The following is a 12,992-nucleotide window of genomic DNA, read 5'->3' on the forward strand; positions in this document are numbered from 1 at the left end:
AAAAAATCCTTGTCAATTAAAGTATATACCAAAATATTTACATGTGAAGTGACAGAAGTATGGGATTTGTTTTCAAATCACCCTGAAAAACCATTTTTGTGCCAAATTCTTAATTGTTGAAAATGAGCAATGGGTGTCTGAGTGCTCTTTATACCATTCTCTCTACTTTTCTGTGTGTTGGAAAATTTTCATACTAAAAAGTAACCCCCCCAAAAGATGTTAAAATACAGTGTATCCCAAAGGAGCGCACACAGTAGGTATCTAAAAAAATTTTTTTTAACCATTTTTAATTTATTTTTGAGAGATATACAGAGCATGAATGGGGGAGGGACAGAGAGAGAGGGAGACACAGAATCCGAAGCAGGCTCCAGGCTCTGAGCTGCAGAGCCTGGAGCAGGGATCGAACTCACAAACCGTGAGATCATGACCTGAGCCAAAGTTGGATGCTTAACCAACTGAGCCACTCAGGTGCCCCCACAGCAGGTATCTAATATGTGTTCATTTTCTCCTCTGACCTCATGAACTCACAGCTTAGGGTGGCACTTTGAATATAATTTCCTGCAGTGGTAGGGATATTTTTCCACCTGTGCTGTCCAGCACTAGAAATGTGGCCAGTGTGACCGAATAGCTGACATTTTTATTTTAAGTTCAATGTCTATAACCCTGTGTGGCTAGTAGCTACCCCATTGGACCATTTAGCTCTAATGCCTTGAAATCAGCTGGTGAAATCCTGCAGGCAGAGGAAGAAAGACACTTAAAAACCAAACGGGAAGACGGAGGGATAAAATATACATAAATAACTGAGACTTTGTCACCAGGGAGAGAGAAATCACTGCTACTTTGCAAAGCGGAGAGGAATGTGGCCACTTTAATCTGAGGATTAAAAGATGGGGGTTAGGGATTTAGATGCTTTTGTGATAGGGATCAGGTCGAACACAGATGGATGAAAGATGATACTTTATAAGCAGGATGCGATGATTCAGTCAACAAATCTTGGTTGTTCCTGGGGACAGAGTCTGGGACAAGGCCACTGAGTGCTATGCAGAAAAATAAGGCCGGCGAGGACACAGAGCAGGAGGACATATTTGCTGGGAGAGGAGCAGAGCAAGCAGATCTGAAGAAATGAACAAAGGCCTGAATGAAGGGTATAGATATTTTCCCCTCCCCCGCAAAGTCCTCTACATCACAGGTTGGCCAACTCTGTAAAGGACCAGATAGTTTGCCGATGCCGCCTCTACAAGAAATCTGCAAAAACAGTATGGCTCCTTATGCATTTTCGTTATAAGTGGTGGATTACAGTAAGCGAGAATCAGCGATAACAGCAATAAAGAAAATAATGCTATTTGCCGAGCGCTCCCCGTTCACTTATTTACTTGTTTACTGTTGTCCTCCCTAGGGAACTGGGGGCGCCTGTCTACTGATATTTGCCAGAACCAGTAGCTACATATTTACTGACTGAATAAAGAGGTCAATAAGGTAAATACTATTATCATCCCCTTCTCACAGATAAGGAAACTGAGGCTCAGAGATGGAAGTGACTTATTCAAGGCCAGTCAGAAAATGGTGGGACTGGGATTCGAACCCAGGTTTCTGTGGCTCCTAGACTAAGGGGCAATGGAATGGAGAATGGGTTGTAGCTAGAAACACAGTGCATCCTGACCCAATGGTAGAGTATTTTTGTAGTGACGATGGAGGTGGAGGGGAGAAGCGCTAGACAGATGCTGATACGTTAGATGAAGGGTCATTATCTCACTTTACAGGTGGGGATAAGAAGGCTCAGACAGGGTTAAGAACTTTGCCCAAGATCTGTGAGTAGCTCTGTGAGGGAAAAGGCCCCTGGGGGAAAGGGTCATGGGCATTATCGGTTGCCCCCTACCCCTCACCTGTGCGGGCCTCAGACTGCTCCTCTTCCTGCTTTCGCTCCGCCTCTTCCAGGAAATCTCCTAGTAGCTTCTCTGCCTCCCGGGCCTCGGGCCCAGCTGGGGCCGCCCAGCCCAGAAAGGTGCGGACGCTGCCTAGGTCCGAGTGGGCAGGGGGAGCCCGGAAATCCTGAGGGTGATCCCGCAGCCAGGATCCCAGCACAGACACCACAGCCCTGGCCAGAGTGGAGGGCCTCAGAGCCCAGCCCAGAGCTCTGGCCCTTGGGAGCCCCTACACCTCAGATACGACCTTGGACTTCTAGGACCCCCTACCCTCACCTAGGGGAGACCAACCTTAAGTTCTTGTTGACAGGCAGACCTCCTTCAGTCTTCTTGATCTCTATCCTGGTAAAAGCAACCCCCACCCACACACATCAGGTGAAGAGGCAGGCTAGGGGGCGCTTAAGGGGAAGGGATGCCAGGACAAGGGCCCAGGTGAGAGTCTAGGGGGTGAGAACGCGGAAATTTCCCGTTGGTACTGACCCTGGAGGCAGGGGCGGTGGCGGTGGTGGCAGGAGAAGGCCCAGCACACGAGCAGTGGACACAAAGGCCCTGTGGGTGGCCAGGAAGGCAGGCACGAAGCCCGGGTCCTGCTCGCGGTCTCCAGACACCAATTCCCGCACCAGACACTCCAGCCTCGCCGCCCTCAGCGTCCGCACCTTGCTCGTGCGGTAATGGAGGAAGGCGTCCGCAGCGGGGCTGGGGGCCTGCGGGGCAGGTGGGGGGGGGCAAAGAGACACAAAGCGGTGGCCCCCGAGCTCCCCTTTTCCGATTATACCCATTGCTAAGCAGCGCTCTTACATCTGGTCCTGCCCGTTTCTCGGAATCCGGCCTCCGGGATTCATTATTCTGCTCCAAGGCCAAATGACCCTCGCAACTCGTGCAGGCCCCGGTCTTCGCCCAGGCCCCGCCCAGCGCCCTCACTCACTCACTCGCCCCCCACCCCCACCCCTGCCGGGCTGCGCCCAGCTCTCCCGACGCGCTTCGCTGGTCTTTCCCGGTCCCAGCCCTCCACCCTAGTCCGCTCTCACCCGGCTGCTTCTAACGACCACCCCTCCCTCCAGCTCCGCCCACTAAACCTGGCGGACGGCCCCGCCGTCCAGTTCTGTCCCCGGGTCCCCGCTCCGGAAGCACGCTGTCAACCTGCCCGTCGTAGTCCACGACCCCTTCACCTGGCCGCCCCCGGGTGGGGGGGGGCTTTTTTTACCCCAACCAGGTCTCCCTCTAGGCCCCGCCCCTCCCCGGAGCGCAGCCCCGCCCCTCGGCTGTGCCTTCACCTCTACCTGCTGGCTCCTCCACTCAACCCCGCCCTCACCTGGCCTCCTCGGGCGCCGCTCCACCCTCCAGCCCCCTCCTCACCTGGCTGCCCCCAGGCCCTTCCCTCGGGCTCGAGCGCCGACTGAGCTGCCGACGTAAGGAGACGCTGTACACCGCTCCCTCCTCGGTCTCCTCGCCCCAGTCCTGCAGCGGCGCCTGGACGCGGAGGCGGGCTGAGGGCGCCGCGGGGGAAGGGGGGGCCAGGCCCTCGGCCCCTCTCCCCCGCGAGGACTTAAGCCGGGGCTTCTGGCACCGCTACCCCTTCCCGGTCGGACTCTGCGAAACTCGGGGAGGCGTCCCGGGCTAGGGAAGTCCCCTCGGCGCCGCGGGGACCCTCCTCCCTGGTCCTGAGAGGATGGAGTGGCATTCGGGGAGATCCTAGGGTCCAGGCTCACGGACCCTCCCTTTAGGGACTCTGTCCCCTCCCGTAGATGAGCTCAGAGACGCCCCTCCCCCCCATCCTTAAGAGATATCGGCCACTTCACTGGGTCTGGCACCGGGAGGCCAAGGTTAGGAATCCCCGGCCGGTACCAAGGGTCCTATTTGAAGGGAGATAGGGTCCGGAAAGCTGGCACCTGGAGCTTCTGGACCTTAGGATCGCCAAGGATGTGGCGTCCGGGACCCCTGGTCCTCTTACCAGGGCGAGGTCCTTGCCCGCTGTCCGATCCATGGCCAGTGCCCGTCCCGCTCCAAGGCGCGGCTGACTGAGGCGGAAGGGCCGACGGGCGGCGGGCAATGGCCGGGCGTTGGGGCCCGTGGGGCAGGGCGGGGCGACAGGGCCGTGCAGGGGCGGGGCAGGACCCACGGCTCTCGGATGCCCCCAGCTGGACCCCAGCGCCCAGCCCAGGCCCCCCGAGGAGAGGTCCAGGCTTTCGCTATAGGGGTATAGCAATCTGTGTGCAAGGGAACGGACACCTCTCTCTCCCAGGGAAGGGCTCTTTTCTGTGTCTCCGGCTGTGGGTGAGCCGGTGTGTATAGCTAAGTGGGGGAAGGAGGCGGTTTGTGGCCCCAGGAGGAGAGTACCCTGTCCTCAAAGTCCAGGTATGGAGGTATCTCCTATTTTCCTGGAGGTGGGGGGTGCTGAATCTGTGTCCCTAGCAGATGGGAGGCCTCACTCCCAGGCTTGGAGAAGGTGGACTCTATGGGCCCTGGATTTTAGGGGCAGCCATCTTTGCAGCGGTGTAGGGTCAAGGAGAGGCAAATACGCAGGAGGCTGGTTGGTGACCTTTATTGAGCGATTCCGAGGCCAGGGCGGGCCTGCCTTGGAAGATTTACTGTGGGAACGTCCGGCGGCCCTGCCCCCTCCTCTACTCCCGGCGCCACTGGCCCGCTCCGCTCCCTTGTGCCGGCCGGGTTTAGCCCTCGAAGAGGCCCGTGGGCCTGAGGCTGGACCCAGAGGGGTTGGGAGCTCCGGAAGGGCCCGAATGCACGGGGCTGGGGTGGGTGTGAGAGTGAGCCTAGGACTTCCGAGAACGGTGGCGCTTCTTGCGGCGGGATTCAATCAGTCTCTGGGATAGGATCTTAAGCTCCTCCCGGGTCACCACGCTGTCGTCGTCATCCTCACTCTCGTCTTCATCTGCGGAGGGCAATGAGGGGATCGAGGTTCCCATCCCTGGCTCGGATTTCTCTTCCCAGACTTTCCCACCCCCACCCCTCCCCACCCCCCACCTTGGCCCCATGCCCCGCCTCAGACCACTTCCCATGGCTGTGCTGGGGCCCCCAGCCCCGCCCCTTTTCCCTGACCGTACTGACCGAAGAACCTGTCCCTGCGACGGGAGGGGAACAGAGCGATGCGGGTGTTGTGCCGGGGCAGCCTTCCCTCTAGGGTGGAGTAAAACTGTAGGGAGGGAGGGAGCCAGAGAAAAGAGGGTGGGCAAGGTAGAGGTTACAGGGAAGTCCTATACCCCCACCCCCGCCCCTTCCTCACCCCATTCCAAGATATACCCTGATTCCACAGGAGACCTTTGCCCACCCCTCCGGTTTAGCTTTTCTCGGGCCCAGCCGAATTATGCGTTCCGATACCCAACCCCGTCCCCGGTCTCTGGGGTCCCGCCCCTTGATCCGGGCACACACACAACCCCCAGCCCTGCCCAGTGGCCTCCCGGACCCCCTGGATGCTCTCCTGTCTTCTCAAACCTCACACATTGCCCCCAAAACTCATTCCCGGCCCACAGGCCTCCTCCCTGTTCTCCCAAGGCGTGTCCCCGGCCGGCTCTCTGCCCCGCCCCCTAGCTGAACGGGTACCTCGCCGTCGGCGAGGAGGTCCAACTTCCCGGCAAGACCCTTGCTCTCGAGTTGCGCCTGCAGTTTCAGCAGCTTTTCTTCCACGCGGCCCATCAGGTCTAGCAGATAGTCACCGGCCTTGGGGTCCAGCTTCTTTCCTGCGAACCTGCTGTCCTCCTGAGGCCGGGGGCGGAGCCGAGTCAGGGGGGCGGGGCTCTCCCCCTCCCGGTCTAAGGAATTAGGCTTCTGAAGGTGAGGGACCACCAACAGGGTGGGGTACTATCCCCTGTGGGCCGGGGCCTCTGTTGTCAAGGGGCCAAGCCCGTGAAGGGACCTTTGAACAATTGGTGGAGCCAAAGGTTTAGTGGGAGAAGGGAGTATTAACTTGTGAGAAGGCAGAAGAAACGGGACCCCGCTCTTCGGGCAGGCGGGGCTTCCCCTGTCTCAGGCCGCCCGAGCACTGCAGTGAGGAGACTGAGGTTTGGGGTGAGGAGACAAGGGAGGACTTTTCGTGAAGAAGGGACAGGGTCTCTGAAGTCCTGAGCCTCTTGAGAAGGAAGGGGTTTTTCCACTGGGACATGGGGTAGGGACTCTGAGGAGTGGGGGAGGGCTCCCCCTGGAGGCGGGCCTCTAACATCCATGACCGGGCATAGGGAGGGTCCCCTGGAGGAGGCTCCCCAGAGTAGGGGTGGGAACCCCACCCTCTCGGGCTGTGGGAGGTTGTGGGCTGAGCTTCGTGGAGGTGAGGCCTACCACTCTGATGCGCTTCAGCTTGCGCGCCAGGTGTTCGAGACCCTCCTTCGTGGTCTGTGCCATCTGAATGGTGAGTTCCAGCTTATCCTGGACCTCGGTGCGCCGCCGCTTTTCGGCCTGCAGGCGCTTCTGCAACTCAGCCTGTAGCTTCTGCTGGCTGCAGGCGGTGCGGAGGGTTACCCCGCTGGAGCACCTCGGCGCCCCGAGGCTCCCGTTCCCTCCCTTGGGCCCCGGGCCCTCACCTCACCAGTGTGGTCTCCCCCGAGTACTTGAGGCCTGCGAACTCTTCTTGCAACTGCTGGGCCTCTTGCTTCAGCCTCAGCAGCTTCTGCTCATTCTCGTCCTTGAGCGCCTTCAATTGCTTGAAGGTGTCTTCTTGTGCCAGGAACTGCCTAACCATTCCCTGCGGGCCGCCCAGCCCTAGTCAGAGGCAGGGCCTGGGGATACCCCCCCCCCTTTCCCCTGGGCATTCGGGACAGATGGCCTAAGCTGGTGGCTTCTGCACAGCGATGTTCCTGGACTCTGTGAGTTAGACTCAGAGCTGGCTGGACAGTGGGCAGTTCCCAACACAATTTTTGCGGTGCCCTTGTCTCTATAATGAATCATTTGAATCAGCCAAAACCAGCGTATGGTGCAAAGCAGCAGAGAATACAGTTCCTTCCCAAAATCAACCACCCATATTAGGACTGTGAGTCTCCCCCCCATCCAGGGAGGAAGCGTGGCCAGTAGGGAGCTATCTGCCCACCAGGTCGATTTCTGGAAAGTTGTCTGGCCACAGTGCCCCCAGGTGACCCCATGGGTCGTCGGCATCCTAGAACTCCTTGGGGTTGTCCTATGGTAGGAGTAGTGAGTGGGAGAGTGTCCAAAGGGGAGAGACTGGACTGGGGTCCAGTGGAATCAGTATCTGCCAGCGGGAAACACAAGGGCTTTAGCAAATTTCAAGGAAAATGCTGCAAAGCACAGGCCCCAGGGCAGGGCCCAGCTTGCCGGGGTTGAGAGTGGCACTGGGCAGTCTACGGTGCCCCAGACCATGCTCCGGGCCCTGGAGCCGCAAGAGAGACGGAAGGCACAGTTCTCACAGAGCTGACATGCCGAAGAAGTTAGCGCTAGCTGAAACGGGAACAGGAGTGGGATGGTGGCCAGTGTAGACAGCTCTAGTGAGTTTTGCTTGAGGAGCGACAGAGAAACGGGGCAATAACCGAAGGACACAGGAGTCTTTTAAGTCTTTTAAGTAGAGAGCAGACTTGCGTGCTGAGCGACTGAGCCAGCAGAAGGGGGCGGCTGGGTGTGTTGGCTTCACCGGCCTGGGTTCCTTTTGAGCGTGACTGGAGGGCGGGGAGGGTTGCGGGCAGCAGGCAGCACTCACGTGGGCTTCAGCCTCGCCGGTGACGCCCTTGATCCTGCTGAAAAGCAGCTCCCTCTGGTACACGCTCCAGCGCCGATACAGCACCTGCTCCTTGGCGCGCAGGTTGACCAGGACCGACTCTTCGGACTGCCGCAGCAGGTGCTCGCGCTGGGCCTGCGCACAGGTCGAGGTCAAGGCTGTTAGCTCTCAGACAAGGATTTAGGGCGGCGGCCAGAGGGGAGTTTCGGGATAGGGACCCGGGAGGGGGCGGGGTGAGGCTGGGGAGCCAGGGTTGGGGCTGGGGGACAGGAGTGCCGGAAAAGGGGGGTGGGGGACCAGCAGCCTCGGAGGGGGCGCAAAGAGGCGGGGTCAGGGGTGGGGCGGGGCCTGTGCGTAGGGGCGGGCGGGAGGCAGGCTCGGCTCTAGCGGAGTGAGGGGTGTTCAGGCGGAGAAGGATGGGGAAGACCCGCGAGTTAAGGGACGGTCCGAAGGGTCCTCCGAACGAGGCGATCAGACGGAGGGAGGGCGAGGTCAGGGATGTGGGGGTAGCCCTGGCATCCAGTGGAGGTGGGGGCGGAGTCAGGACAAGTGTTGAGTAGGGCAGGATGTAGGGTATAGGCCCACAGTAGCGGGGTAGCTGGGACCCGGCAGGGCTAGGTCTAGTCCCCGCCGCCACCACGCCCACCTTGCGCTCCAGGCGTTCGGTCTCCTGCTTCTTCTCCTCCGCGAGCTTCTTGCACTGGGTTATGTACTGCTCGCGTTTCTTGCGCTGTAGGTACACGGACTCCTCCAAACGCTGCAGCTGGTTCTGGAGAAAGGACAGGGGGGTAGCAGGATCAGCCGGGACTGGGAAGTGGGTGTGAGGGGCTCGGGGACTGCCGGAGCTCCGATTCTGCGCCCCGGGAGCCCATGGCGTCTGGGCAGGACCCCCAGGGCCTGGCAGGCTGGCACCTTGGCGATATCTCGTGCGAGGAACGCCTCCCGGTTCGCCACTTGCAGCTCCTCTCGTTTACGTTTTGTCTTCGTCACCTCGGCCTTCATGAAGCCCCGGCGGCTTTCCAAGTGAAGGCTCTCCTTCTGAAAGGGGTGGGGCGGGGAGAGGCCGGTGAGCGCTGTCCCTAGGCAGTCTGGGTCTCGCACTTGCCTCCGGCCCAGCCCCAGACGTCCTGGTCCTTACCTGGAGGTGGCCCTTCAGCTGCAGGTATATGTTGGTGATGTGTTGGGCCTCTTGCGCCTTCATCCGGGCCTTCTCCAGGCGGTTCTCCAGGTTCAGCAAGGTCTAGCGGGAAGCAAGGACGCGCCGGGTCCCCTTGCCTCTCCAGTTCTCCCCGGCATCGCCCCCCCAACCCCCCCCCCCGCCCCCTGCATCTCAACAGCCTCACCTTGGCCTCTTCCGTGTTGCCACTTTTCGCCTCTGCCCGCTCCAGCTCTCGGAGCCTGTACTGCAGCTGGAGCTCTTCCAGACGCTTCTGCCGCTGACCCACCTTGTGTCGTAGGGCGTTCAGCTGTTTCACCTTCTCCCTCAGCTGGTGCTCCAGGTACTCCAGGGCCTGCTGAGGGGGGAAGCGGGGTGGGGGGGGGCGAGAGCGGGAGCCTGAACTCTCTCACCTTCCCCTCCCCCTCTTCTCCCGGATCTTGGTTCTCCTCTCCCTGGCCCCTGGCCTCAGCAGCAGCTGACCCTGCGGCTCCCCTCTTCCTGTCCATTGTCTTCTTTGGTGGCTTCCAGGACCCCCACTCCCCAGGGTTCCACCCTGGCTGCCACTTCTGGATGTCCTTGGCCTTAGGAGAGACCGGCTCTCCTCACCTCTGTTCACATCCACCCCCTTGACAATCCTATCCAGTCTCAGGATTTTAGTTACTTTTTTTTTTTTAATTTTTAGAGAGAGATGGCAAGCTGGGCAGAGTGGGGGGGGGGCGAGTAGTGGAGAGAGAGAAAGAGAGAGAGAGAGTCTTAAGTATACTCCATGCTCAGAGTGGAACCCAGTGCGGGGTTCAATGCCAGCACCCTGGAATCATGACCTGAGCTGAAATCAAGACTCGCTTGCTCAACTGACTGAGCCACCCAAGTGCCCCTCATATGTCCATATTTACACTGCCTTCCAGGCATCTCCACAGACACCTCAAAATGATCGTGTCCAAAATCAAGTACATGAGGGCACCTGGGTGGCTCAGTCAAACATCCGGCTTTGGCTCAGGTTGTGATCTCATGGTTCGTGGGTTCGAGCCCTGTGTCGGGCTCTGTGCTGACAGCTCAGAGCCTGGAGCCTGCTTAGGATCCTGTGGCTCCCTCTCTCTGCCCCTCTCTCACTTGCGCTCTGTGTCTCTCTCTCTTAAAATTAAATAAACATTACAACAAAAGTAACAAAATTGAGTACATGATCTTTCCCCCACATCTGCCCCCCCCTTTTTTTTAATATCTGCCTTTCTTGAACCTTCTCCATTTCAAGCTCGTGGTAGTTTCATCCTTCATCCAACTGCTCAAGTCCAAAAGCTTGATGTCATCCTAATCTTTTCTTCTATCCCACTTACGTCCAATTTGCTAGCAATGCTTTGTTTTATTTTGAAGATTTTCCCAAAGATGCCTCTCTCTTCCTATTTCCACCATTTTTGGCTCAGGGCAGCCAACACTGTCTTCCTATGGATGACCTCCATCTGACCTCCACTCTTGCATCCTGACCATCCATTTTCCTCTTCTCTGATTCATCATAAAACCTGCACTTTTCATCATGGCCAGCAAAGCCTGCTGCAGGATTCAGCCCCTGCTGACTCTTTTAAAAGTTTTTTTATTTTGAGAAAGAGAGGGAGAGAAAGAATCCCAAGCAGGCTCCACGCTGATAGATGTGAGGCTCGAACCCCTGAACCAGGGGATCATGACCTGAGCCGCAATCAAGAGTTGGATGCTCAGTTGACTGAGCCATGCAGGTGCCCTCCCCGCCCCCCCTCTCTTGACCTCATCTCCTGCAGAGCCCCACGCCCTGCCTCCCAGGCAGCCACCCTAGCTGCCTTGTTTCCACCTCTGGGACTTAGCACTTTCCCCCAAATCATTTCCTGCCCATCTCATTCTCTGGTCAAATATCACCTTCTTGGTGGGGGGGCTTTGCTGACTCCCACCCCCCAGATCTAAAGTGCAAACCCCTGACCTTATCCATCTCTAATAAGCCACTCTGTTTTGTTTTATTCATTTCTCTTGTGACTACTGCAAATTACTTTGCTTCTTTCTTTCTTTTTCTCTTTCTTTCAAGTTTTGGGTAGTGGAGATTTGGTCTGGTTTTTTTTTTACTGCATAGTCACACCAATACCTAATACCACGCCCAGTACACGCTCAGTGCGGGATAAAGATTAATTGAGCAAATAGCTAAATGCCAGCTGGTGTCGAGAAAGGACAGGAGAGGATGAGTGGGGAGGCATGGAGTCCATCGGGGAGGGGACGTGAGCTGGGCGTGAGGGGAGACGGCCAGCGGAGTGGGGTGGGACAAACCTGTGCAGTCCTGGTCTTCAGGTACGGCTCCTCGGACTTCCACTCCCGAATCACTGCCTGGACCACCTTCTCATCTCCCTGCAAGAAGCGGAGTCCAGTCACTGCTCAACCAGCCCACCTTCCCCGGGAGTGCCGCCCTGCCTTCTGGAACCTTCTGGAACCTTCTGGAACCCTCTCGTCCCCTCTGGCAGCCTCACCTGCAGCAAGTCTGTCAGTTGCAGTTGCATCACCCTGGTCTCCTCCTGGAGCCTCTTGATGGTCTGCTTATTTTTCTTGATCTTCCACTGGCTGTTCTCATAAAAGGTCTTCCTTTCACCCTCTAAGGTCACGTGAGGCACACAAGCAGAGTGTTATGGGTGGAGGCGTCAAGCCCTTTCTCTTATCATTGACTTAATATTATAACAAGACTTCAGTTGGAGCTCTTATTATATGTTGGATGCTGGACAAAGAGCTTTTCAAGCATCCAATACCATATGTCAGTAGGAATGCATCCATATCCATATCATACTCATTTTAAAAACGTTTTTGTTTATTTAAGAGAAAGAGGGAGAGAGAGATTGAGCAGGGGAGGGGAAGAGAGAGAAGGAAAGAGAGAGAATCCCAAGCAGGCCCTGAGCTGTCCAGCACAGATGCGGGACTTAAAGCAACAAACCATGAGGTCATGACCTGAGCCGAAACCAAGAATCAGATGCCTGAGTTACCCAAGCACCCCCATATCATACCCATTTACAGATGTGAAGAATGAGGGTCAGGGTCATTAGATTGTTCAAGGTCACAGGGAGTCAGATTCCGGAGCCCTTACCTTCAACTACTGTGCAAGATTACCTTCTAATAACAACAAAACAATAGCAATAACGGCGTACCTCCAACCTTGTCACGACTGACATTTGGGATGGATAATTACTTGTTTTGAGCTGCCCCATAAATTGTCAGACGTTGAGCAGTATCCCTGGCCTCTATCCATTAAATGCCAGTAGCACCCCCACTCCCAGCAATGTGAACCAAAAATGTCTCCAGACATTGCCAAATGTCCGCTTGGGAGCAAAATACTCCTCTTCCATTGAGAGACATTGATTTACACTTTAGAGTGCTTTACTGTGCCAGGCACTGTCCTCAGCACATTATACATTTCAACTACCTATGGGGCTGTACTCTTACTATTCCCATTCCATGAGCAGAGAAACTGAGACCTATCAGGTTACCCATAGTCCCCCAAGATCAAACAGTATATGCAAAGCCTAGATTTGAACCCAGAAAATCTGGCTCTAGAATCTATGTTCTTCATCATCCCCTGCGTTATGGAAGAGTTGAAATTACACAAAGTAATTCCTGGTTCAGAGCCCAGGAAAGATTTTATAAGAGGGATGAGGAAAACCACGAACAAGGATGGATTTTTGCTTCCAGAAGCTGGTCACCTGGAGAAATGCCTGGCAAAGGCCCTTGTCACACCGTGCCTGGTCGAAGGGCTGGGTGGTCACTGTTGATGCCTGATTCTTGGTGCTCTTTCAAGCCATCTTACCTAACATTTGTAGCTTCTTTAGTAACTGTGCCACCTGAGGGTTCCCGCTGAACGTCCTCCGACGGGTGAGAAGGTATCCCTCCTTGGCCTGGCGTCGAAGCGAAGCGAGGGCCGCGCCCCTGCCTTGGGAGTGGAGGTGCTTGGCCAGAGTCTGACCGCCCTTGGCATTGGAGGTCGAACCCCGGTCCTGAGAAGACCGGTCTTTGGTGGCGGCACCCCAGCACAGGGGAGACGTCATGACTGGGTTGGGGACCTAGAGCCCCCGGGGATTTGGGGATGGCAACTAGCAATGGCCCTTGTCCAGGACCGTCGTCTGCGCAGGTTCCTTAGACTCTGGGAAAACGCACTTGCAGACTGCTTGGCCTGGTCTCGCAGCTTCTCCCGGTTGCTAGGTAACCCGAGTCCCCTCCTCCTTCCAGTATTCCCATGGAAACCGCC

General features: G+C 57.0%; 2 protein-coding genes across 6 annotated transcripts in view; both read right to left on the reverse strand.

Moving 5' to 3' along the window:
* Positions 1-3,953, reverse strand: part of RGL3 (ral guanine nucleotide dissociation stimulator like 3) — a 12,580-nt gene extending 8,627 nt beyond the window's left edge. For all 5 annotated transcript variants that reach the window (XR_003901480.1, XM_029918999.1, XM_029918998.1 and 2 more), the window contains exons 1-5: positions 3,874-3,953; positions 3,279-3,392; positions 2,403-2,626; positions 2,214-2,264; positions 1,884-2,095 (exon numbers count right to left, since the gene is read on the reverse strand). Coding sequence is in view for 4 of the 5 variants with exons in the window: in XM_029918999.1 (XP_029774859.1) it covers positions 1,884-2,095; positions 2,214-2,264; positions 2,403-2,626; positions 3,279-3,392; positions 3,874-3,906 (634 nt within the window). In the remaining variant the exon portion in view is untranslated. The remainder of the gene's footprint in view (positions 1-1,883; positions 2,096-2,213; positions 2,265-2,402; positions 2,627-3,278; positions 3,393-3,873) is intronic.
* Positions 3,954-4,448: 495 nt separating this feature from the next.
* On the reverse strand, positions 4,449-12,945 carry CCDC151 (coiled-coil domain containing 151). The gene is made up of 13 exons (XM_029917102.1): positions 12,555-12,945; positions 11,233-11,354; positions 11,036-11,113; positions 8,940-9,110; positions 8,735-8,836; positions 8,509-8,634; positions 8,243-8,365; positions 7,579-7,731; positions 6,455-6,615; positions 6,213-6,369; positions 5,481-5,636; positions 4,989-5,073; positions 4,449-4,812 (listed from the first exon to the last, which is right to left on the reverse strand). The coding sequence occupies exons 1-13, from the start codon at positions 12,790-12,792 to the stop codon at positions 4,694-4,696; spliced, it is 1,791 nt and encodes a 596-aa protein (XP_029772962.1). The 5' UTR covers positions 12,793-12,945; the 3' UTR covers positions 4,449-4,693.
* Between the last annotated feature and the right edge of the window lie 47 nt (positions 12,946-12,992).

This window comes from Suricata suricatta, chromosome 12 (assembly GCF_006229205.1).
Source record: "Suricata suricatta isolate VVHF042 chromosome 12, meerkat_22Aug2017_6uvM2_HiC, whole genome shotgun sequence".
Taxonomy (NCBI): domain Eukaryota; kingdom Metazoa; phylum Chordata; class Mammalia; order Carnivora; family Herpestidae; genus Suricata; species Suricata suricatta.